Source organism: Trichechus manatus, unplaced genomic scaffold (assembly GCF_000243295.1).
Source record: "Trichechus manatus latirostris isolate Lorelei unplaced genomic scaffold, TriManLat1.0 scaffold00191, whole genome shotgun sequence".
NCBI lineage: Eukaryota > Metazoa > Chordata > Mammalia > Sirenia > Trichechidae > Trichechus > Trichechus manatus.
Window position 1 is genome coordinate 2721139 of NW_004444127.1, and position 26885 is coordinate 2748023.

Sequence of the window (26885 nt, forward strand, 5' to 3'; positions counted from 1 at the left end):
GATAGGGAACCCAAGGTTAAGTAAGAATAGTGTTGATGTTTTGTGAGGTTGTTTACCATTGTCATAGGGCAACATGTGTACTAACTGTTTAATGAGAAACTATTTTGTTCTGTAAACCTTCATCTAAAGTGAGAATAGCAGCACAAGTGGAAGAGTGTAGTCGATGTCACTGAAGTGTGCATGTAGAAATTTTTGAAATGGTGTATCTTTGGCTATGTATATTTTTACCAAAAAAAAAAAAAAAAGGTCAAGAAGGGAGAGGGTTGGCATGTCGTGGGGTTTCGTGGGGTTGTTAACCAATGTCATAAAACAGTATGTGTACTACTGTTTCATGAGAAACTATTTGTTCTGTAAACCTTCACCTGAAGCACAATTAAAAAAAAAAACAAAACAAAACCCAACAACAAAAAAAAATGTTCTGTCAACATTAACTGGTTACAATCAAAGCACCAGTGAAAGACAAACACTCAGGAGAGGATTTGGATCAGAATTGCTAAACAGATTACAATTGCTTACATGATCAGTCATCCAGAAAACATTCTGGCAGATCTTACCCAAAGCTGCTTAGCCGGACTAGGCCAAGAGCTGAAGAAATAAGAACTCAGGCTGAACTGTCTGCAGGAACAGGTATATCTAGAGAATGAGAATTAGGTAATGCAGTCTAAAGGGACAGATGTGAATGAAGATAGGAAGGGATGACAGCCTAAATGAAACAGTGCTAAACAAACAAAGCAGAATCACAGCTAATCCTAGGGTTGGCTTCTCCTGCACCCTATCCCACAAATCCGCTAGTGTTCTTTGGATACAATCACCCATCACTTCTCTCTCTTTTTTTTAACATCTTTACTCATACTCTTGCCAATCTTCCTCTACATTATCCCATCGGCCACATGTCCTCTAGAGACCAGTGTTTTCCAGACTTGTCTAATTACATGAATCATTTAGAGCACCTGTTAAAAATGGATGTCTAGGTTCTTTCCTTGAAGATTCTCATTCCTTAGGTTTGAGTGGGGCCCAGAAATGTACTCTTTTTAAAAGAATTGTTGTGTTTTAAGTCAAAGTTTACAGCTCAGGTTACTTTCTCATACAAAAATTTGTATGTACATTGTTATGTGGGCCTAGTTGCTCTCCCTATAAAGTGACAGCACACTCCTCCTTTCCACCTCTGATTTCCCATGTCCATCCAACCAGCTCCTGACCCTCTCTGCCTTCTCATCTCACCTCTGGACAGGAGCTGCCCATTTAGTCTCATGTATCTACTTGACCTAAGAAGCACACTCTTCACGAGTATCATTTTATGTCCCATAGTCCAGTCTAATCTTTGTCTGAAGAGTTGGCCTCGGGAATGGTTTTAGTTTTGGATTAACAGAGAGTCTAGGGGCCATGTCTTCCAGGGTCCCTCCAGTCTCAATCAAACCATTAAGTCTGTTCTTTTTACTAGAATTTGAGTTCTGCACTCCACTTTTCTCCTGCTCCATCAGGGACTCTCAGGGCAGTCATCGGTGGTAGCCGGGCACCATCTAGTTCTTCTGGCCTCAGGCTGATGGAGTCTCTGCTTTATGTGGCCCTTTTGTCTCCTGGGCTAATATTTTCCTTGTGTCTTTAGTGTTTTTCATTCTCTTTTGCTCCATGTCGGTTGGGACCAACTGATGCATCTTAGATGGCCACTCACTAGGTTTTAAGACCCCAGACGCCACTCACCAAAGTGGGATGCAGAACATTTTCTTAATAAACCATCAAAGAATGTTTTCTTCTGTGTTTAAATCTTTTTTTGAGTTCTTATAATAGTGGTCTCATACAATATTTATCCTTTCACAACTGACTAAATTCACTCAGCATAATGCCTTCCAGATCCCACCAAGTTATAAGATGTTTCACAGATTCATCATTGTTCTTTTTCGTTGCATAGTATTCCATTGTATGAATATATGATAATTTCTTATCTATTCGTCCATTGATGGGCACCTAGGTTGTTTCCATCTTTTTGCTATTGTGAACGCTGCTGCAATGAACATGGGTGTGCATGTATCTATTCATGTGATGGCTCTTATTTCTCTAGGATAGATTCCAAGGAGTGGGATTGCTAGATCCAATGGTACTTGTACTTCCAGTTTTTAAGGAAGCATCAAATCGATTTCCAAAGTGGTTGTACCATTCTACATTCCCACCAACAGTGTATAAGTGTTCCAGTCTCTCCACAACCTCTCCAACATTTATTATTTTGTGTTTTTTGGATTAATGCTAGCCTTGTTGGGGTGAGACGGTATCTCATTGTAGTTTTGATTTGCAAGAAATGTACATTTTTAATAAAAAAGAAATTTACATTTTTAATAAAAAAATAAAAAAAGAAATGTACATTTTTAATAAATTCTTCAGATGATTCTTTTGGTTTGGAAAGCTTGGGAAACACTATACTAGTTCAGAGGTCTTCAAACTAGTTTTTCTGTACAGTTCATGCAGACTTATAAGGCATATGTGCTAGCTGTGCTAGAACTGATAGTACTAAGTGAATCCATTTCAACATCTTCAACTTCCATGGGTACTCTTTCCTAGCACACTTGGTGCCTACCATGTGGCATAGTACCAAAAGAGGCTTTAATAACCATTTGCTAAATGGTGCTGCAATATCCATCTCTCCATTTCCACTCTTTCTAGAAAGAAGGGACTCAAAAAGGACATAAGAATTTTTCAGAGATTTTGCACAGTCTACTTATTTTCAACTAGATCCTGTAAACAATTCAACAAACTCCTTTAAAGCCATAATTCCAGCTGAATCTGGGGAACCGAGGTGTGGAGAAAAAGAAAATCAAATTCCTGCATGACCTCGATTGAAGTCCTTAACAAAAGGAATATTTGCCAAATAGAGTAACTCCTCATATGATCTACTTTAAAAACTTAAACCTCAGCTTGCTTATCTAAAAAATGGGAATGATAATACCTCATGGAGTTGCATTTAGGATTAAATGAGACAATGGATATAAAAATTTTAGCATAATGTTAAGGAAATGATAGTAGTTGTCGTAATTACCAAGTCCCACTTCAAGATCTACCTTTCAAAGATGCCTTCCCAACAATATTCATCTTTTATTTTTCTGATTTCCTCCATAAACTATATACCAATTTACTCAAGTATTTCATATTATGCTACCTTATGTTGTTCCACAGTTGTTGTTAGGTGCCATCGAGTTGATTCCTACTCCTAACAACCCCTGTACAACAGAAAACACTGCCCAGTCCTTCACCACTCCCACTTCCATGTTTGAGGCCACCGCTGCACGCACTGTGTCAATCCATTCCATCCAGGGTCCTCCTCTCCTTTGCTAACCCTCCACTTCCCAAGCATGATGTCCTTCTCCAGGGACTGGTCCCTCCTGATAATACGTCCAAAAGGATGTGAGACAAAGTCTCACCATCCTTAATTCTAATGAGCATTCTGGCTGTACTTCTTCCAAGACAGATTTGTTCATCCTTTTGGCAGTCCATGGTATATCCAATATTCTTCGCCAACACAATTCAAAAGCATCAATTCTTCTTTGGTCTTCCTTATTCATGGTCCAGCTTTCACAAGCATATGAGGCGACTGAAAACACCATGGCTTGCGTCAGATGCACCTTAGTCCTTAAAGTGATATCTTTGCTTTTTAACATTTTAAAGAGGTCCTTTAGAGCAGATTTGCCTAATGCAATGCATCATTTGATTTCTTAACTGCTGCTTTCATGGGTGTTGATTGTGGATCCAAGTAAAATGAAATCCTTGACAACTTCAATCTTTTCTCCATTTATCATGATTTCCTTATTGGTTCAGTTGTGAGGATTTCTGTTTTCTTTATGTTGAGATGTAACCCATACTGAAGGCTGTGGTCTTTGACCTTCATCAGTAAGTAAGTGCTTCAAATCCTCTTCGCTTTCAGCAGGAGGACTTGCTGAAAGCAAGTTCCATAGTTATATTACACACACACACACACAAACTAACAAGTCTGTCTTGGAAGAAGTACAACCAGAGTATTCCTTGGAAGCGAGGATGGCGAGACTTCATCTCATGTACTTTGGACATGTTATCAGAAGGGACCAGCTCCTGAGAAGGCCTTCATACCTGGTAAGGTAGAAGATCAGCGAAAAAGAGGAACATCCTCAACAGGATGGATTGACACAGTGGCTGCAACAATGGGCTCAAACATAGCAACAATTGTGAGGACAGCATAGGACTGGACAATGTTTGGTTCTGTCATACACAGGGTTACCACAAGTTGGAACTTACTTGACCCCACCTAACAACAACAACAATATATAGTCTTCTTTAACAAGGTTGTAAACCATGTTTTCTACTGGGCAATGCTGAGAACTTACTATTTGTTAATAACTTTTTTTTTCCATAATTGAAGATTTTTTTAATTTTATATACAATTTGCATTGTGTCTTTTGTTGGGTCGACATCTTGGATAATCCATTCAAGGGAGATCACTTAGTCCAACCTGATGAAGCCTATATCCTTCGTGTACTGACGAAACACTGGCAACACGTACTGAGGCTGTACTTCCAATCAGACCGTGCCTGTTTGAGCACACACAGCAACGGCAGGAACCCTGGCTGAATTTTTGTGGGTGGCTCCAGTAGAGCTGCTGGTAATGCATTTTGCTTTGAGGGATACACCAAGACAAAAAGAAAGAGCTCTATTTCTTGATTTATCCCTATTCTTAATTTATTGTTTGAAATACTCAGACTGTTTAGTTTTGGGTTTTTTTAGGTTTTCTGGAAATGAAGTGCTGGAGAAACTGGATTTACAAAGAGCAAACGCTAAACTCAGATACTGCTTAAATGACTGTTGGGCTTCTCAGAGGACCAGCCCTATCCCTCTGATTTTCCCTGGCTCTAACCACATGCCACAGCTTCACTTAAATGCTCACAGACATACATAGAAAACCCAGTCCTCAAGCACTCTTTCTGTGACTAGTCAGACAATGATTTTAAGAGAATGCTTGTCACAGATTGCATTGTGATAGTCTCCCCAAAATATCTGTCAACTTTCCAGTATTGTGTGGTTGTCCTCCATTTTGTGATGTGTTGTAAATCCTAACCTATATATGTCCATGAGGCAGGCTCAGTGTGGGGTGTATCTTGAGTCACACCATTATTCAAGACACACCCTTGCTTGAGTCACCTTTTATCATTCAAGAGATAAAAGGAGAAAGAAATGAGCAGAGAGAGGAGTGACCTCACTATCACCAAGAAAGAAGAGCTGGCAGCAGAGTGCATCCTTTGGACCCAGGGTCCTTGCACTGGAACCTCCTAGAGCCAGAGGAAGATTGATGCCAAGACACATGGATATCTCCAAGAAACACTGGGCCCACAGATGTTGAAAGGAGATAAGGACCTTCCCCCAGAGCCAATACAGAGAGAAAGCCTTCCCTAGAGCTGACACCCTGAATTCAGACTTCTAGCCTCCTAAACTGTCAAAGAATAAATTTCTGTTTGTTGAAGTCATCCACTTGTGGTATTTCTGCTACAGCAGCACTAGATAACTAAGACAATGCTGTTTTCAGATTTACCTCAACACTGTACGTTTCTACTTTTTTTTTACTTGATAAATCCAGAAAGGCCCTGCACATTCAAACATTAACCTCCCAGCATTTCCCGAACTTTATGTAATTTTATTTTCCAGTATTTGCAACTCAAAGAAGTATTTGGTTATGAAAATAAGTTCTTAGAAAAATGAGGCAAGTCTAATACTACTACTCCACTAAGGTCTAAGTTGAAAGAAGGGGCACTAGAGGATGGGATATACTTATTTTCACTCACTTTAAATATAAACAGCAATGAAAACATGTGAACTTTAGATGGAAGCAGTCATAGAGCTAATGTTACATCAGTAAATTCATATCCATACTCAAATGCCAAGGCCAGCTTACTGATACTTAGAAGCAAAGAGGAGGAAGCTTCTGAAGAGGCACTCTAGCCCACAGCCATTTCACCCTTGAGAAATGTTCAAGAACTTAGCTCAGTATTTAATTTGCAAGTATAGCACAGTGATCAATTTTGGCTCCACCAGTTACTAACTGAATGATCTTGAGTATGTGACTTAAAATTTCTATGCCTCAGTTTCCTTTTCTGTAAAAATGTTGATCATATTAGTATTTAACTCTTAAAATGAGTTTTTGTAAGGATAATTGAGATATTCCATGCAAAGTGCTTACAACATCACCTGATAGATCACAAGTACTCAATAAATGTTAGCTGGCGATGATTCTGACTCATAGCGACTCTATTAGAACTGTCCCACAGGGTTTCCTAGTAGTGCCTGGTGGATTTGAACTGCTGACCTTTTGGTTAGCAGCCAAACTCTTAACCACTAAGCCACCAGGGTTTCCCTTCTCGTTTTTTTTTTTTTGGCTTTATTGTTAGGGTACAAAGTGAAGATATACATAAGAGACCAGCTTGGTACTCACAACTGCAGAAGAAGTAGCTAGGTTAGACACTTGCAAAACACGCTTTCCTTCATTTCTTGGTGTGAGTTGTGTGAGAATGGAATTTAAAAGTTCAAGGTAAGCAGAAGGTGAGATTTAAACAAAGATCCAATAGGGTAGAAAAAAGCTGGTGTTCTGAAGGTTGTTGTGTTGTTGTTAGGTGCCCTTGTGTCGATTCCAACTCATAGGGACCCTATGTACTATAGAACGAAACACTGCCCAGTCCTGCGCTATGCTCACAATTGTTATACTTGAGCCCACTGTTGCAGCCACTGTGTCAATCCATCTCGCTGAGGGTCTTCCTCTTTTCTGCTGACCATGTACTTTACCAAGCATGATGTCCCTCTCCAGGGACTGATCCCTCCTGACAACATATCCAAAGTAAGACGTAGTCTTGCCATCCTTGCTTTTAAGGAGCATTCTGGTTGTACTTCTTCCAAGATAGATTTGTTCATTCCTTTGGCAGTCCACGGTATAGTCAACATTCTTTGCCAACACCACAATTCAAAGGCATCAATTCTTTGGTCTTCCTTATTCATTGTCCAGCTTTCACATGCATATGAGGCAATTGAAAATACCATGGCTTGGGTCAGTTGCACCTTAATCTTCGAGGTGACATCTTTGCTTTTCAACACTTTAAAGAGGTCTTTTGTAGCAGATTTGCCCAATGCAATGCATCTTTTGATCTTGACAGCTGCTTCCATGGGTGTTGACTGTGGATCTACATAAAATGCAATCTTTCACAACTTTAATCTTTTTTCCATTTATCATGATGTTGCTTATTGGTCCAGTTGTGAGGATTTTTGTTTTCTTTATGTTGAGGTGTAACCCATACCGAAGGCTGTGGTCTTTGATCTCCATCAGTAAGTACTTCAAGTCCTCTTCACTTTCAGCAAACAAGGTTGTGTCATCTGCATAATGCAGGTTGTTAATGAGTCTTCCTCCAATCCTGATGCCCCATTCTTCTTCAAATAGTCCAGTTTCTCACATTATTTGAAGGTGATATAGGCAAAATAGGAAATTAAGTCAGATGCCAGTGCCTATATTTTGGCATTGATGATGGTGTATAAAAGCAAAAACTCAAGAAAATCATTAAGTTTCAAGATACTACACATACCACCCTGGCAGCTCTAAACCAATCACTCTGACAGCAGTCCCTTCCCATTTGGAATAGGGTAGATTTCTCTTTAACATGCCAGGAAGTACGCTCAAGAGAAATGTTTTCTGAGTGTCTACTACATGTCAAACATTGTACCATGAGCAAGTGCTGTGCAGGTATCACGGTGGTCCTAAAGAGAGATCTTCTAATCCTTAATGTCTCATTGTATGTTGTATACAAGATAATCTTTGTTGTCCTGTTGCTCATATAAGATTAGTGCTTTAAAAAACAAAGTTGTCAGGCTAACGGTCTTTATCACAGCTAACTAACTGTATTTCCCACAGCTGTACAGGCATCTCGGTTTACATTGCTCAAAACTGAATGAGTTCCAGTCATGGGTTCTTGTCCTACTCCTATCACTAAGCCAGGCTTTCCAACTCATCTATAAAACCCATTTGTACGGGACTCGGACAGATCTGGGAAGTGAGTTCCTGTAACAATATCTGTTTAAATGCACCGCCTACTATAATTTTCATATAGATATCACAGTGGCAGTCATCAATGGTAAAAACTATCTCCTATATTTATATATTTGTACAGTACTTCATAGTGAACTTTCATATGTTGTTGTTGTTGTATGCCGTCAAGTCAATTCAGACTCACAGTGACCCTATAGAACAGAGTAGAAGTGCCCCACAGGATTTCCAAAAAGCGGCTGGTGGATTCGAACTGCTGACCTCTCGGTTAGCAGCCGTAGCTCTTAATCACTTTGCCACCAGGGCTTCTATAGATTACCTAATCTTCATTCACAACAGGTATTACTGCTGCTGGCATTATTTCCACCAATGATAAAAATGAAGGTGCAGAAGAGTTCTAGTGACTTAACTGAGGCCTCAAAAAGTGACAGGACTGAGACTTAAGTCTATTGTTAGCGGCTATTGAGTCAGCCCCCACCTATAGGCTCCCACATTTCTCTCTATTCTGCTACATAATTTTTCTCTGGCTACAAAATGAAGTATTTTCACGTGTAAACTTACCAAGCAGCCAGCTATCTTTGTGCATCCCGGCTTCAAACTGACTACAGAGAGAAGACTGCTGCAGTACAGCATAGTCCTGTAGGCTGCCTGGCCAGTTTGTCTCCACAGTCATTAGTGCCCCTCTGAGGTCACACACCATCAGGCAGTTCAAAGAATGCAGACCTTTGCGGTTCACATAGGAGAGGTCTTCAGCACTGGGTGCCTTGATTGCCACATGGATACAGTCAACCACCCCTATCACCCCTGGTATCCCCGCCAACCCAAAGAATTCATCCTTTAGAACCTGCATGGAGGTTTCATCAGCTGGAAAGTGAATGAACTGCGAGGCCCTTTCCACCAGTGCTTCGGTGACATTGGCAACACAACGACTCATAGAGGCCTGACTGATTCCAATAGCATCTCCCATCCGAGTCTGGAAGGAACCTGAGGTATAGAAGCCCAATGCTGCAAGGATCTGTGTCTCTGGACTAATAGCCCTGGATCGCTGAGTAGGTCTAGAAAGACTAGCCCCCAAGAGCTCCACTAAGTAATAAATGAACTGTCGTGGGAACCCATACATGGACATCAAGTATTCATCAGTCACATCATCCAACTTAAAACGGTCCAATGTCCGGTGACCTCGGCCATACAGCAAGAGATCACAGTCAAGCACTGTTATTGGTATAGCCATGGTGTATTTGAATGTTGTCGCTCCTTCCTTCTGTTACTTATTCTGAGCTCTTCCCAATGAAGTAGTTGGTGTAAAAGGGTATTTTAAAGTGTCAGGATTCAACAGCTAATCATCAGTTAAATGGTTCTGGCATTTATAATCTTCTCTCTGTAAAGGTTAAAAAGGAAAACATTAGAAACCTATCAAAGACTGAAAGAAATGACTCAAAGGCTAAAACAGCCTTTTTGCTGCAAATTTTCATTCTGTTCAAGCAAAGGTGCTGTACTTGTAACTCTGGGTTTCTCTCCACTAACTCATGACGGTGGGACAGGCTTGCTCTGGTTTGAGAGCTGATGGGAGTTCAATCTCAGTGGCTCATTTAATACTTGACATTTCAACTAAGAACAGCAAAAGATTAATGGAAGTGATGGTATAATTATCCACAAGGCAAAAGAGGTCTGCTTCTAACTATACAGGTTACAAAGCAGCTGACTTAAGTCGTAACTAACCTCTGCAAGTATTAGTAACGAAGTTTCATTACCCAAAGCTCCCACCTGATAAGTACGCGACGGATGTGGGGTATCTCAAACCAAGTGGGCCCAAAACGCCCACGACCCAACTTGGTGGCTGTAGACCGTGTGCTACACAACAGGCTTTCCCCTCACCCCCAAGAAATCCAAATCGTTGAAGCTGAGGGCCAGGAAGGATGACCAGATAGGTTAAAAAGGAAAGGACGAAAGAAGCGACACCGCCGTTTTTCCAGGGCGCCTTAAAAAAAGTCTAACTGAGCCAGCCAAAGTCCTCCAAAGCCCGTCACCCACCTCTCCGCGGCTGCCTGGTTACCAGCCGCACTCCCCCGCCCAACCAGCCCTGTTGGTCCCTCCTCCGGAACCGGCGACCGCACTTAGGCCGCCAAGGCGCTTATCAGCCGCACCTCCCTCTCTGCGTCAGTGCCCGCCCTACGCCGTGTCCTCACTGCCGCTGCCACTGCGACCTGCGGTTCGCTGTCGCATATTCCACACACGACACAAATCTCCTTACTCTTTTAAACACACACAGATTATGCTTTCTTTTCCCCTGAGACACTTGTGAAAATTGGCTTGGAAGAATTATATGGATAGAGAATCAATTTTCATGGGGATTTCGGAGAGTAAAAAGAACAAAATAAGGCACGCAAGTCGGTAGCGAAAGTGCGGCTGAGGTTAGGCAGCAAGATTTCCCTCATAGCCCTCTTCCTCCCCCCCCCCCACCCCGCCGCCTTCACAGAAGCGGATGAAAACAAACACTGAGGATGACGGCGCTTGGAACCGACTGGCTGCTGGGCTTAAGGCTGGAGTAATCGCCTGAGCTGTGAGGGGAGCCCTAAGGAGCGCCGGTCGACGTGAGTGAGAAAACCCGCGCAGTTCTGGGAGCGGAGCGAAACACCCGGGCCTACAAGACCGGAGCCTCCTGCGGCGTGAGGTATCTTTCTGCGACCCGTGCTGTCACTGCAGCCCCGGAGCGCGGAGCCCTCAGCCAGGAGGCGCGGCTGGTCGGCCCCAGGCCCCGGCCTCCGTAATGAGAGTCCCGAGCCACTATCTGTGCCGCAGCCTCGCAGGTACTAACTTTAGGGGGTATACCCACCCCCTACCCCCAGAACTTTCAGCGCCCCCGGGTAGGAGGCTATGGATCTGCGGCCCGCCGTGTACCTCCTGTGGAAGCCGAAGCCTACTAATCGCGCCTCAGCCCCCTGAGTCCCTGAGTTTTCTTTGGAAAGTCAGGTTGGAGTAGGCCCATTGGTTCTTGATTGTTCCGTCTTACAAAGAGCCCCAGAGCTTTCCTCTCTACTTTCCCAGAACCCTGATTTAAGTCGTAGGGAACTTTTTGGAGGTAACTTGTGGGGCCATAACTCCGGGGTTGGGCACCAATATGAGTAAGGCAGGTTTTCCTTCGATCAGGATTTGTTGAGTGCCAAATATGTACTCCGCGTGTAGGTGAGGGTGACTTGACTAGTGAAAAAAGGGACCGAAGGTTCACGACTGTCTTCTTACTGGGAGTGGAACGGCCTTTGGAAACCTGCGACTCATTCTCATTAAATAAATCTCTGGGTAAGTGGCTAAGCACCTTCTTGGGCTCATCATGAACTCATTTCAGTTTTCACTTTCCCAGTCAGTTGGTTCCCAATCAGTCTGGTTAATTCAGCATAGCTTTTCCTCTTCAGTATTGTTCTTCTAGTACCCCCACAAGTCCACTTCCCTCCCCCCGAAAAAGTACCTATTTCGTAGAATTTATTGAACACCTTCAGTGGCAGATGTGCAACAATACAAATGATAAACAACAGACCCTTTCTTTAGACTTAATTAACTTCCAGGTTTTTTTGTGTTCTCTTATGAGCGTTAGTCCTTTTCGTGTCTGGATATTGTGGCTTCAACTAAATTGTAAGGTTTTTTGGGTCCCCCCCCACCAACTCCCTGTTTTTCAGCTCAGCAGAAGCCTTATAATGTTTGTGGAATGGAATCCTGACTCAACAATACTTTTAATACACAGTGGATGATGAATAAGTGCTGAAGTAGCCTGTCACGTACACTCATCTGCAGTACAGATGGATGTAGCTAATTCATGCACTGTTTTCAAATTGTACCCCTTTAGGTATAAAGTTAAGGCTATGGCAACGTTTGCGATTTAATTTCACAAAAATTGCAAACCACTCAATTTTCCATTACTGTACTTGTACCTAACAGTTCTTGTTTTATATTTGTATTTTTTCTCCAGTAGTGAGTATTAAAATTCAAGCAAAAACTGCAGATCTTTAGTTCCAAATTATATTGTTTTAAGGGCTAAGAATCAGCTGAACTCAGTGCAGTTCCACCATACAGACGTACTGGAACTGTACTGTACGGAGGTGGGAACAAGACAAATCTCTCATTTTTTCCATTGTCCTTCCCTTCTTCCCCTAAGCCACATTAAAGTGTAATCTCCAAGACTCAGAGCAGGGTGTCTGTAGCCTAAATGCCAAAAGAAGTCTAACGCATTAACTTTTGAGTTTTCAAGGATCCAAGACCTACTATATGAGTGATTTTCAAAGATAAATTTGACTATGCAGAAAATCTATCCACTTTAGAATTTATCATACCCACTCCATAAGGTGCATTCCTAATACTTTGCGATTATATTAGGCTCAAGTGGGAGTGGAAGGTATTTCTTTCTGAATCTTTATGTGGAGAGAAGTTATTTAATCTTAATACCTAGAAAGCCATAAAACTGCATTTTTTAATATTTATCTTCCTCATTTTTGAACACTTAATTATAGAAGTGATGAATAATTACATCCATTAGCAGTATGGCTGAATGCTACTTCAATTACAGAGAATGAATAATAGAAACAATATTCCTCAGTGTTATGATTTTAGTTCTTTTTTTTTTTAATGAAAGAAAACTGTAGACTCTGATTTTAAAATGCAAGCTCTTCTGCTAATATTTGAATTATTGTATTGCTTAAGACTTGTTTGGCTTGCGTGTGTTGACTTGAGAGTCTTAAAATTTGTACACTTTAGTGAAAGGGGTTTATTCTTGAACAAAGCTTACCTAAACTTTATGTGTGGATGACTTGAAGGTAGTTTCCGATTTGGGACATTGAGATGAGTAAGATGAATTTGCATAAAGCACCATGAAGTGTATAAACTTCCTTGCTTCCTCTCTGTCAAATTGTGGAGAAGAATTTCAACTAGTGTGTGATGTGATAGAGGCATTGGAGCCAGGAAATATGCAAAGGAGGATATAATCCTCTCTGCCTGGGGGAAATCAAGAAACTTTTCTTAAAAGCTTTAGCTTTAAATCTTTTAAAGGATTTTAAATCCTTAAGATGATTTAAAATGAGTTTTAAATGGTTGCTTTTAATGTATAGGGTAAATACAGGCCAGTTTATTAGAGAAATTCTTTGAAGGTCAGTGTAGGTTGCATGAGAAATTTGCCTTGATGTCCTAGTGGTGTCTTCTTTGTGTACTTGGTCACAAGAGAAGGGATGAGAACGTGGATTACCACTGCTTAGAAAAACAATGAATATGCACACGAGTATGGGTCACTAGTTTTCTTCTTAGTAAAACCCATTGTCCTCAGTCAATTCTGACTCATAGTGAACCTGTAGGACTGAGTAGAACTACCCCATTGGGTTTCCAAGGCTGTAAATCTTTACGGAAGCCAATTGCCACATCTTTCTCCCACCAGCAGCTGGCTAGTAGTTCAAACCACTGACCTTTTGGTTACAAGTGGAGCGCTTAACCACTGTGTCACTAGGGCTCCTTTCTTCTTAGTAAACGTAAAGGTAAATCAAGAATTTATAGACGTGATTACTTGGTATTGCTGTTTAAGGTACGGCTTTCCCTTTTGATTCATATGTATAGAAACAAGTATAGAGTTACAAATTGTTTTACATTCCTCCCAATCTTAAGCGGTTTTTTTTTTTTTTTTCCAATTTATTTTGTATTGTCTGCAGCTATTAGGTGATTAGGAGAGTGATAATGTTGAGAAATTCTTAGTGAGATTTAGCTGTTCTGTTTTAAATATGTGCTTAAAGGTATTTTCCCCCTTAATCAGACTTGCCAAGAGTGTCTGTTTCTTTTGGAATTTTCAAGAAACCAGATGTTGGCCTTATTTAGTCTTTGCACTGGTTTAAAATTTTTTTCTAGTTAACTAAGCTTGGTTTTTATCTTTATAACCTTTATTTTTTTTTTCTTTCTGGTTTCTTAAATAAATTTCTCATTTATTTTAAGTGTTTTTAAATTATAAGGGTGTTTAAAGCTATACATTTTCTTTTGAATTCTGCTTTTGCTGTATCTCATTGGTTTTTATGTCACATTCATTTTGATAATTTCTACATAATTTGTACCTTCAGTTTTTATTTCAATATTTATTGTAAACTTAGCTTTTTTACTTGCTACCTATTGCTAGTTTGCCATGTTGAGCTTTTAAGCCAAAACTCAAAACATTAAAAAAAAATCTGTTCACTAGATAGTAGACGAGAATTATCTTAGGTGAAGGGAAGGACAGGACACGCTACAGGGGAAGTCAGCACAACTGGACTAAACGAAAGCTAAGAAGTTTCCTGAATACAATCAAACACTTTGAGGGACAAAGTAGCAGGGGCGGGGGTCTGGGGACCATGCTGTCAGGGGACATCTAGCTCAATCGGCATAACAAAGTTTATTAAGAAAATGTTCTGCGTCCCACTTTGGTGAGTGGTGTCTGGGGTCTTAAAACCTAGCAAGCAGCCATCTAAGATGCATCAATTAGTCTCAACCACCTGGAGTAAAGGAGAATGAAGAACACCAAAGACACAAGGAAAAGTATTAGCCCAAGAGACAGAAAGGGCAACATAAACCAGAGACTCCATCAGCCTGAGACCAGAAGAACTGGATGGTGCCCGACTACCACCAATGACCGCCCTGACAGGAACACAACAGGGAGTCCCTGATGGAGCAGGAGAAAAGTGAGGTGCAGAACTCAAATTCTAGTAAAAAGACCAGGCTTAATGGTCTGACTCAGACTGGAGGAACCCCGGAAAGCATGGCCCCTGGATTCTCTATCAGACCAGAAATAAAACAGTTTCCGAGGCCAACTCTTCAGACAGGGATTGGACTGGACTGTGGGGCATAAAGTGATACTTGTGAGGAGTGTGTCTCTTAGCTTAAGTAGATACAAGAGACTAAACAGGCAGCTTCTGTCCGGAGGTGAGATGGGAAGGCAGAGAGGGTTAGGAGCTGGTTGAATGGACATGGGAAATCAGAGGTGAAAAGGAGGAGTGTGCTGTCAGTGTATACGGAGAGCAATTAGGGTCACATAACAATGTATGTATAAATTTTTATATGAGAAACTAACTTGAAATGTAAACTTTCACTTAAACTACAACAATAAACAGAAATCTATGTTAAAAACAGGAATACATAGAAATTATTTTTTCAGTAATTGATGTTCACCTTTTTCTAGTTTTAAATGCTAAAGATATTATCTAGATCATTTTTGTATAATCTCTTGCCAAATTATTCATTGTTCTTTTGAAAATATTTGCCCTTTCATTTTGACTGTGCCACCCTAATCCAATTTGTCATCAACTCCCATCTGGATTACTGTAACAGCTTCCTAGCTAGTCTCTCTGCTTCTAGTCCTTTTACTTTATCATCCTCTCTGTTTTCTGATTAATGTTTCTAAAACTTTACTTACCAGAAAATCTGCATTGATTCTCTACTAATCTACTATCTGAGTCTCTCTTGCGTGACTTTCATGACTCCCTTGTCATCTGGCCAGACCATACTTACCCAGTTTATTTCCCTTTACTTCTTTACTTCAAAATCCTCAACTCTGTTTTTCCTAATTTTGCTTATCCCCTATTTCTTTTTCTGGAACTTCATTTACACATATGTTAGACATTTCCCTGTGCCCCTAGGTCTCAATGACCTCATGTCCCAGTTTGTACCTGTTGTTATGGTATGATTATTAATAGTGTCCCTTTCATTCTCAAAAGCATCCCAAATGTGTATAGTTACTTTATGCCTGTTGTACTCCTCTCTGTTTTCCATCTGTTACAGACTGAATTGTGTCCCCCCAAAATATGTGTTGTAAATCCTATAACCCTGTGGTTATAATCCCATTTGGGAATAGGTTTTCTTTGTTATGTTAAGAGGCCCCGTCAGTATAGGGTGTGTTTTAAACCAGTCACCTTTGAAGTATAAAAAAGATCAGATTAGGACAGAGGAGCAAACAGAGATGGGGGAAGATAGATGCCACATAAAGATCACCACAGAGCCAAGAAAGAGTAACCTCCCAAAGCCAATAGAGAAAGCCTTCTCCTAGAGCTGGCACCCTGAATTCGGACTTCTAGCCTCCTAAACTGTGAGAAAATAAATTTGTTTGTTAAACCCACCCACTTGTGATATTTCTCTTATGGCAGCACTGGATAGCTATGACACTGCCATTTTGCCTCTGTTTGATTTTGGATATTCTAACCAATATTCTCTTTCGGAGCCCTGGTGGCCCAGTGGTTAAAGGACTTGGCTGCTAACCAAAAGGTCAGTGGTTTTAACCCACTAGCCTGCTGCTGGTGGGAGAAAGATGTGGCAGTCTGCTTCCATAAAGATTTACAGCCTTAGAAACCCAATGGGGCAGTTCTGCTCTCTCCTGTGAGTCGCTGTGAGTTGAAATTGACTCAGTGGCAGTGGGTTTGGTTTTGGTGTATTATGTTTTACAGTTTCTCTCTTTGCTGGTCTAATCTGCTGTTAAGATCAACCATTTAGTTTTTAATTTAGTTATGGTTTTTTTTTTTAAGTTCTAGAATTTCTATTTGATTCTTTATAATTTCTAGTTCTCAAATTTTCAGTTGTGTGTTTTATTTATTTGAACATATTAAGCAGTTATTTTAAAGTCTTTAAATTATTGTTTTTTTATTATCTGAATAACTTGCTAATTTTTCTAGTATCTGTCGTATCTCTTGGATTTTGATCATTTGAGTTTGTCTCTATGAATGCCTGCTTTATTTTAATATGTGCCAAACACTGTGTACAAAAAATTATAGAGATCATTTATGGGCTAGGATGACATTATTTTCTTTCAGGGAGAAATTATGTTGGTTTCTTGCAGAGGTTAAGGATAGGACTTATCCCAAATTGCTGAAGTTGAGTAATGTTTAACATTTTTCATAGTATGGATCAAAAAAAGAAAGGAAGAACAGAGAAGGACTGTGAGAAAGAGGGAAATTCTTGGAAAAAAGGAAAAGAAGAGCAACACATATACAGTGTCTGTCATCTCTGCCCTCTTTGTTCTCGTTTTGTACTCTACTGTTAATTAAACTTCTACTTTAAAAAATTTACCCACTACTGAATGTAAAATAGTGCAGCCACTTTGGAAAACAATTCAGCAGTTCCTCAAAAAGTTAAACGTAGAATTCCCATATGACTCAGCAAGTCTACTCCTTGGTATATACCAATTGAAAACATATGGTAACACACAAACTTGTACACAGATGTTCAGAGCAGCATTATTCATAATAGCCAAAAAGTGCAGACAACTCAAATGTCCATCAGCTCATGCATGGATGAACAAAATGTGTTATGTCCATATAATGGAATATTATTCAACCATAAAAAGGGATGAGGTGCTGATCCATGCTGCAACATGGATGAACCTTGAAAATATTATGCTAAGTAAAGAAGCCAGACAAAAAAGCCACATATTGTATAATTCCATGTACATATGTTCAGAGTAGGCAAATAAGATAGAAAGTAGATAAGTGATTGTCAGGGGCTGCAGAATGGAGGAGTAGGGTAGTAAATGATAGTGGATACAATTTTTCTTTCAGGGGTGATAAAAATTTTCTAAAATTAGTGGTGATGCTTGCACAACCTGTGACTATACTAAAATCCGCTGATTGTATACTTTAAAATGGTAAATTTTATGGTATGTGAGGTGTATCTCAGTCTTTCCAAAGTATATAAACTGATTCAAGAAATTCAACCTACTACCTTTTTCAACATCCTAAATCAGCCCTGCTGTTCCAGTTCAAAAGCTCTACGTCCCCTTCTTCCCAGCCATCACTAATTTACCCACACTCCTCTGTTCCAATTTACCACTCCCACTACTCCTCAAGCTCTGTAGCTTTCCAAAACTTGCTACTTTATACGCAGATCTTACAAGTCTGACTTTTTTCATACGCTTGCCAACTCCTTGTGGTTTGGGCCCTAGCGTTGCTGCAGCTGCCATGAGTTCCTCTCTTAGGTGTTTAACAACGTCACATGTGAAAGCATTTTTCCTCTTAGCTTGCCCCTTCTCCTATCTTAAATGTGTAGTCTCTTTCATATTGTCATGTTATTTTGAGTTATTGGTGTTTTATTTCCACATGCAGTCTGTAATTTTTTTTTTAATTATGAATTCATCTAGCTAAAAGTTATTGGGCGGGGGAAGGGCTATGGGTGTTCCCTGGCAGGAGAGTGTTGATGAGCCAAGGCTGTGTAAGCTTTCCCCAAGACTGTTTCTGGCTTGCTTCTGCCTGTGTTTTCAGAGGTTTTAATGGTTCTGGACCAGTTTTTTTTTTTTTAATGGACTTTATTGTTTATGGCAGTTTTATGTTTACAGAAAAATTGTGCAGAAAGTACAGAGAGTTCCCATTTACACCCTCCACCCTGCACTTTGTTTTTCGTATTAATACCTTGCATTTCTGTGGTATATTTGTTATAATTGATGAACCAATATTTATGCATTATTCACTAAAGTCCATAGCTTATAATAGTGTTCACTCTTGTTTTTTAATTTTTGTATTGTACTTTAGATGAAGGTTTACAGAGCAAATTAGTTTCTCATTAAACAATTTATACACATACTGTTTCGTAACATTGGTTGCCAACCCCATGACAGGTCAGCACTCTCCCCTTCTCAACCTTGGGTTCCCTATTACCAGCTTTCTTGTCCCTCACTGCCTTTTCATCCTTGCCCCTGGGCTGATGTGCCCATTTAGTCTGCTTTGTTTTATGAGCCTGTCTAATCTTTGGCTGAAGGGTGAACCTCAGGAGTGACTTCATTACTGAGCTATAAGGGTGTCCAGGGGCCATACTCTCAGGGTTTCTCCAGTCGTCTCTGTCAGAGCAGTAAGTCTGGTCTTTATTTGTGTGTGTGAGTTAGAGTTTTGTTCTACCTTTATCTCCAGCTCTGTTTGGGACCCTCTATTTTGATCCTTGTCAGAGCAGTCAGTGGTGGTAGCCGGGCACTATCTAGTTGTGCTGGACTCAATCTGGTGGAGACTGTGGTAGTTGTGGTTCATTAGTCCTTTGGACTAATCTTTCCCTTGTGTCTTTGGTTTTCTTCATTCTCCCTTGCTCCAGATGGGGTGAGACCAGTGGAGTATCTAAGATGGCTGCTCACAAGCTTTTAAGACCCTAGAGACTACTCACCAAAGTAGAGTGTAGAACATTTCTTTATAAACTATGTTATGCCAGTTGAGCTAGATGTTTTCTGAGATTATGGTCCCCACGGCCCTCTAGGGTTCACACTTTGTGTTGCAGAGTCCTATGGGTTTTGACAAATGTTTAATTAATGTCATGTGTTCACCATTACAGTATCCTATGGAATATTTTCACTTCCCTAAAAAGCCGTGCTCTACCTGTTCATCCCTCTTCCCTCCCCCGACTCCTTGGCAACCATCAATCTTTCCACTTGTTCTAGGCCAGTTTTGGGGTTAATTTCTTGGCTTTTTATTTCCATACTATGCATGTAGGTAATGCAACTTTGGATCTCACACCCATGTTCTTTACTAATGAATGCTTTTGAAGTTTTGAGAGTGACTTGCCCACCTCCCAACCTTGCCATGATAGATCACAAACCTCTTTGTTGCTCCTGCAGGATTCTTCTATCTTCTGAGATCAAGGATCACTTGCCTCTGGGGTTTCATGCAGAGGACTGAGTTTCTACCTGCTGAGAAGGTTAAGGTCTTATCCCCTGCCCCCATTCCTATTGTCTGTCATGTGTTCATTAGAAAAACGTAACCCCACTCCCCAAGGCCTCAGCTCCCCTGGCATCGGTTTTTTCTTACATCTGTGGCTTTAACTTACCTCTTTTCTGGAGCCTGGGATTTCTCAGTCTTTCTAGTTCAGCTGTGTATCAAAACTTTTTTATTGTTACATTTCATCCACATTTTTATATGTTTGTAGTGGGAAGAGGAAATGACAACATAAGCACAATCCACCGTGTTGTTAGAATTCCCCCTCAGAGATTTTTAAACTCATGTTTATCATAGCACAGTACATTGAACTCTGGCTGTTTCACTCTGAAGCAAGGATATCTTGTGATAGGATCTTTGAAGTACAGTTACAGCAGTCATTCAGATGTTTGAAAAATTGTATTTGAAGTAGGGCCACAAGAGGATACACCTAATTTAGAATACTTTATGGGATGAAAATTAGTTAAGGACTATAAATTCCCTACTATGTTGTAGACCATTTGATGGGAAGGTTTTTGTTTGCTTATTTGTTTGTTAATTTAAATATTTTTATTTTGAAATAAATTCAGATCTGCAGAAAAATTGTAAGGATATTGCAAGGACCTCTTACATACCTTTCATCTAGATTCACACATTGTTCACTCTTTGCCACAGTGCCTTACTTCTCTCATTCTCACTTTGTATAATATAATGTATGCATTCTTATTTTTTCCTTTGAGAGGAGTTACTTGTATCTCCAAAGAACAGGAGCATTGACCAAAGTGTAACTGTATGTATCAAATTCAGGAAATTTAATATTGATGCAGTATTATTGAGTGTACAGTCGGGTGTTCATATGTTGCCAATTGTTGCAGTATTGTCCTTTATAGCAATTTTATTTTTTCAACCCAGGAACCAGTCCATATCAAGCACTGCATTCAGTTGTCATGTCTCTTTAGTATCCTTTCATCTAAAACAGTTCTTCAGCCTCTTTTTGTCTTTCATAACACTGACATTTTTGAAGAATTGTTGTTAGCTGCCATTGAGTTGGCTCTCGACTGGACTCATAGCAACACCATGCAAAACAGGATTGGACTGTTATGATCCATAGGGTTTTCATTGGCTGATTTTTGCCAATGAAGTAGATCACTAGGCCTTTCTTCCTACTCTGTCTTAGTCTGGAGGCTCCACTGAAACCTGTTTAGCCCCATAGCAACACACAAGCAAGCCTCCATTGACAGATGAGTAGTGGCTGCAGTTGAGGTATATCTGCAGGAATGGAACCTCTGTCTCCCACATGGAAGGCAGAAGTTCTGTCACAAGATCCACCACTGCCTTCTTTTAAAGAATAGATGCTTATTATTTTATGGAATGTCCTGACTTTCAATTTGAGTTTGCCTGATTGCTTTCTCATGGTTAGATTCAGGTTATGCCTTTTTGGCAGGAAAACTACACAAATGATACAGTATCTCACTACATCACATCAGAAGGGATTCAGTGTAGGTTTTTTCATTTGTTGGTATGTTAATTTTGATTATTTTGTTAAAATTGTGTCCACCAGACTTCCCTTTGTAATTAATAAGCAATCTGTGGGAAGATTGTATCAATATCCCATTTGCCAACCTATTAGCCATTTATGTAACTTCTTTTGTGAAGCACCTGTTCAAAATTTCAGCCATATTTTATTGGGTTGTTTATTACTGAGTTGTAAGCATTCTTTATGTATTCTAGATACAAGTCCTTTGTGTCCTTTTAAAAAAATCTTTGCCTACTAAGAGCTCGGCTGCTAACCAAAAGGTCGGCAATTTGAATCCACTGGTGCCTCCATCGAAACCTTATGGGACAGTTCTACTCTGTCCTGTAGGGTTGCTATGAGTCAGAACTGACTCAATGGCAATGGGTTTAGTCTTTTTTTTTTTGGGCGGGGGGGACTCCAAGATTTGTTCCTATGTTTTCTCCTAGAAATGTTAGCTTTTTGGACCCTGCTGTGAGGCCCACCATTGTGCTAGCCTCACTCATATACCCTGAGCTTCTAACTGTCTTCTTGGTACTTTATGCAGAAATGAGGAGCCCTAGTGGCCCAGTGGTTAAAGCACTCGGCTGGTAATGAAAAGATTGGCAGTTGGAACTCACCATCTGCTCCACAGGAGAAAGATGTGGCAGTCTGCTTCCATAAAGATTTACAGCCTTGGACACCCTATGGGGACAGTTCTACTCTGTCCTATAGGTTTGCTATGAGTAGGAATCGACTCGACGGCAGTGAGTATGCACAAGTGTGAATAGGACAACCAAGGATCACCAGTCACATGATGAAAGTCTCCAATATGGTTGCCAGTGTTTTGCGAGCCAAGTGAGGTCGGGACCTGTGGGTGGGGCTCAAAATTCTAAAAGTTAACATCCAGTCTTCTAACTGTATAGAGTTATATACTGGTCTGAGTGGGATTGGGGACTGGGGGTAGGTGTCTAACTGCTTCTTCTATGGACTTTCAAACAATCCTCCTGTTTTCAGCCCCACCTGCCACCCTACTTTAGGAGGTATCTGGTGCTTCTAATTCCTTAACCTCTCTTGGGTTCTTTGGTACAAATGAGGTTGCCTTGTTTAGAGTTTCCACGACTGTTGGCTTTGATTTCAGCTTTGTTGGAAGTCGATTATCCATTCCTTCTACACTCACTCCTCACTTATTGACATGGTTAGGTTCCAAAGACCAGGTCGTTATGGGAAAATAGAGGATGACCACATCAGATCACAATATGGAAGATGACTACATAATTACATAACTGCCAAATTACATTATTATACCAACAAAATATGTTGCCATTGAGTCAATTCTGACTCATAGCGACCCTACAGGACAAAGTAGAACTGCCCCATAGGGTTTCCAGGGAGCAGCTTGTGGACTCAAATTGCCAGCATTTTGGTTAGCAGTTAAGCTCTTAACTACTACACCATCAAGGCTCTACACCATTATATAACTGCCAAACTACTGAGAATCATGGCCCAGCCAAGCTGACACGTAACTATCCATCACAGCCTGCGTTACTCTCAGCTTGCACCTCAGTGTTTGTTACTGCCAGATGTACGTTGTTAACGAACAAAATGGTCAGATAATAGATTTTTTCAATTGTCGTAAATGTGCAACGTTGGGTAACGATAGTTGATAAGTGAGGAGTAGGTGTACTTTCCACCTTTCAGAAATTTGATGCTGTTATCTCCTCACCTGTTCTTACTCATGTTGGTTTATACTTTTTATAATCCCTTTTTTGTCATTTTAATGATGTTTTAGGAGTAAGTGGAAATAAACATTGAGACCTTTATGCTTACCCATCTGTTCACTTTTTATTTTCCATTATTTTGTTGACATTTTCATTTCTTATTTCCTCTTCTGTTTTTTCTGTCTTTGGAGTTTATTTATAGCTTTTACGTTATGCTTTTAACTGGGGTTTGGGGAGATAGTTGATAGATAGAGCTCTTCTAATTTATTTTTTCAATTAAAATTAACATTTCAGTACAAAGGTAAGTAAAAGACCCAGATAGAGAACCTATCTTGTTAAGTGTACTTTTCCCTCAGTTGATTATATCACTTGTGTTTAAACTGTGTTATACAATCTTCTGTCTAGTATTTGGATGTTGGTGATTATCTGCAGCCATTACACAACAAAAGGAGATTTTGTTTTTTCAGATAATTGTTTAAAAATATTTTACTCTGGTAAAGACCAGACTTAATGGTCTGACTGAGACTGGAAGAACCCTGGAAAGCATGGCCCCTGGATTCTCTATCAGCCCAGAAATAAAACAGTTTCCAAGGCCAACTCTTCAAACAGGGATTGGACTGGACTGTGGGACATAAAGTCATACTCGTGAGGAGTGTGTCTCTTAGCTCAAGTAGGTACAAGAGACTAAATGGGCATCTTCTGTCCGGAGGTGAGATGGGAAGGCAGAAAGGGTTAGGAGCGGGTTGAATGGACGTGGGGAATCAGGTGGAAAGGAGTGTGCTGTCGCAATATGGGGAGAGAAATTAGGGTCACATAACAATGTATGTATAAATTTTTGTATGGGAGATGAACTTGAATGTAAACATCATTTAAACTACAACATTAAAAAAATATTTTACTCTGGTATAAGTCTATACACGTAGTCTTAACACATTGGGAACCTCAAAATGTTGTTTGTTGTTATGAATTTTATTCATGAAAGTGATGTGTAGAGAACGTTACTAAATTAAAATTCCTATTTAAGGTCCAGTAAATAGTCTTTGTTATTTGTTAACTTTCTTAATTCTTGAAGAAAGGCCTTAATTAAATGAGGTTATTTCACAGACAAGAAAAGCTGCAAGTAGTGAATCAGGGGAAAATAAGTGTAGATGAAATTTGGAGGGACAGTGATATTTGTGAGCGCATTATGATGTATATTTTTAATCTAATTAAATCCTTTTATAAAAGTTAAAACTTCATAAGAATTAATTAAATATATGAGTAGGAACCACATAGAATTTTGAAAAATATCTGAAACTATACATAGTAACTAGGTTATGTCTCTAAGGCAAAAAATTTAATAAAGAAGGTAGTAAGTAGCTCAGATGAACTTACATATTCAGCATATTATTAAGAAAGGGGCAAGAAATTTGGAGCTTACAGAAAAGTTGCAATATAGTTGAGAAACTAGAATGCGCAGAGGTTTTTAAAAAAAAAGGCCCTGACTTGAACTAAGTGGTAATCTAAAAGTCCTATTTCTTTGGCTTAGTCTCCATGCAGCTGATGATGTATTGCATTAAAACCCTATCAGGAAGCCTTCACCCTTAATATGAGACAGTCATTTTGACAGTGGTAACAATGACAGTGTTGGCAGTGATCTGCAAAGTCTAAAGAAAGTTAAATACATACATTTTCAGGCTCTCTAGAGTGGATGGCAGAATTCTCACCTACTTGCCCTGTGGTTGACAAACATACATGAAACCTGTAGAGGGGTGATACCAATTAACTATCTGATATTTTTTTGGTTTCCCAAAATGTTCTGCTTTAAGGAATGACAACATGTTGATCACTTGACACTTCTCTTCCTACTTGGTGGTTTTATTTCTCAATTAGTAAATTGGAATTATGGCATACAAACTGTCTCTTGTAACTGAAATAGTTCCTGAAACCTTGATTAACAAAATTCGTTTTCTGGGCATGTAAATTCAAGGACTGGACCGTGGTCCAGGCTCACTGTTTAACTGTTTCAGTGACCAAGATCCTTTCTGAAAGTGCCAGCAGGCCTCTCACCTTTAGATCACCTTTTCTAAATCCCATCACCTGTTTTCCCTGTTGACTTTACATGGGAATTCTTAACAGGCTGAAGAATTTGCCACAAATTCTGGAGCGTAGGAGCAATATGATATAATACTTTACTAAGATTAGTCATACAAGCAAAGCATAATGTAAACCTTACATCACATTTGTGCTGTAAAGGGTGAATTAACTGGTGAATGTCTGGGCCTAAGGGAACAAGCAGCTCTGATGCCTGAGAGATAACTTTTTCCCCAGTGGAGACCTCAGCACTTTTGGCTTATTAACTAACTGTAGTTACACAATCTTTTTAGTGCCACTATTTGTTCAAAAATGTGTGAGACTCATTGTGCCGTTACAATGTTTGCATTGGTAGATGCTCTGGTGGAGAAAATATGCCTCACCACTTTAGAGTAAAATAGAGGCAACCAAATCTGTAGTTCTTATCTCTAATCTGTTGCTATGTTACTTCCAGGCCTTGAGCTGTTTAACCCTTTAAAAGGTCTTTTTATTTTTACTTAAACATTTGTTAGTGTTCTTTTTAATCAAAATTAGGAAAGTCTGAAGGTGGGTATACATTTCAAATGCTTTCAAACCTACACATGATGGACCTCAAAAGTTAAGTCATTTATAATTTGGATCACTTTAGGCCATTAACCTTTAATAAGCTTCATTAGAAACACTAGAAGATCAATCCGAAAATGTACATGATCACAGTGGACTCCATCTCCTGTGGCATCTTATTCCAACAATTATTTGTTCTCTTGCATGTTTTATTTCTCCTTCAGTGGTTTTTCTCTCCTCCCTATAAATTGCTCCAATATCCCTGTAGGACAAAATCCTTTCAACAAAGAGCCTGAGATCTTTCCCTATCTAACTTCAGAAGTAGCTGAGTCCATTCCTTACTCCCACTCTAAGAAACTACCCTCTCAGAGGTCTTTATCAACACAGTGCCAAATCCAGTGGCCTTTTCTCAGTTCTTTTCCTTCATCTGTGGAGGAAACTTTTCTTTTCCCTTGATTTCAATGAAAATGGCTCAGAAACTATTTTGCCTTCTCTTTCTCTGATTAGTTCTTATCTCAGTGCATTCCTTTTTGTGGTCCTTTTCACATAGATATTTTCCAAGGGTCTTTGTTATTTTCTTTTTCTATTATCTTCCTTGATGATTTCATCTACATCTGTAGTTTTAACTATCACTTCTTTTTGGAGAATATCCAGTTTTTATCTCCAAACTTAGCCTCAATCTTAACCTTTTCCATTAGTTCCTGACTCGGCATTTTCAGACTGATCTTCTAGTTTTTTTAATTCAACTTATTAAATAAACTGAACTTATTTGCTTTAACATCAACATCAAAAAGAACCTTTATTCCAAACTCATAACATATAAAAATTGAGATAGATCATGAACGTAAATGTGAAAGTTAAAACTGTGTTTCTAGAGGAAAATGTAGGAGAATATTTTCATGACTTTGAAATCAGCAAAGCTTTCTTTAACAGAACACTAAAAAAAGTTCTAATTGTAAAGGAAAAAATTAAGAGGAATACTACTTGTCAATAGAAAGAAATGAAATATTGACCCAGGCAACAACAAAAAAGCACATACTGTATGATTCCATTTATATAAAACTCTAGAAAATGCAGATGGGGATCTATAGTGATAGAAAGCATATCTGGTTGTTTGAGAGTGAGGACAGGTTGAGGAGGGGCTGCTATTGTTAGGTGCTACTGAGTGGATTCTAACTCATCGTGACCCCATATGACAGAATAGAACTGTCCCATAGAGTTTTTTTGGCTATAATCTTTGGGGAAGCAGATCGCCAGGTCTTTCTGTCGTGGAGCTGCTGGGCAGGTTTGAACTCCCAACCTTTTGGTTAGCAGCCAAGTGCTTAACTGGTGTGCCACCAGGGCTCCCAAGGAGGGGCTAAGTGGGGGGCGGGTAC

The 26885-nt window shown here is 39.8% G+C and overlaps 2 protein-coding genes and 1 pseudogene across 3 annotated transcripts in view; 1 reads left to right on the forward strand and 2 right to left on the reverse strand.

The window, feature by feature from the left end:
- The window catches only part of HARBI1 (harbinger transposase derived 1), a 13979-nt gene extending 3814 nt beyond the window's left edge, over positions 1–10165 (reverse strand). Inside the window, exons 1-2 of the mRNA XM_004387669.3 lie at positions 10067–10165; positions 8597–9413 (exon numbers count right to left, since the gene is read on the reverse strand). Coding sequence (XP_004387726.1) covers positions 8597–9266 — 670 coding nt within the window. The 5' untranslated portion in view covers positions 9267–9413; positions 10067–10165. The remainder of the gene's footprint in view (positions 1–8596; positions 9414–10066) is intronic.
- LOC111822665 (40S ribosomal protein S29 pseudogene) lies at positions 4183–4630 on the reverse strand (annotated as a pseudogene).
- A 364-nt stretch (positions 10166–10529) lies between the features above and the next one.
- The window catches only part of ATG13 (autophagy related 13), a 57823-nt gene continuing 41467 nt past the window's right edge, over positions 10530–26885 (forward strand). The window contains exons 1-2 of one of the 2 annotated variants that reach the window (XM_023741820.1): positions 10530–10842; positions 11219–11332. The gene's annotated coding sequence lies outside the window, so the exon portion shown is untranslated. The other variant, XM_023741819.1, reaches the window with a different exon arrangement.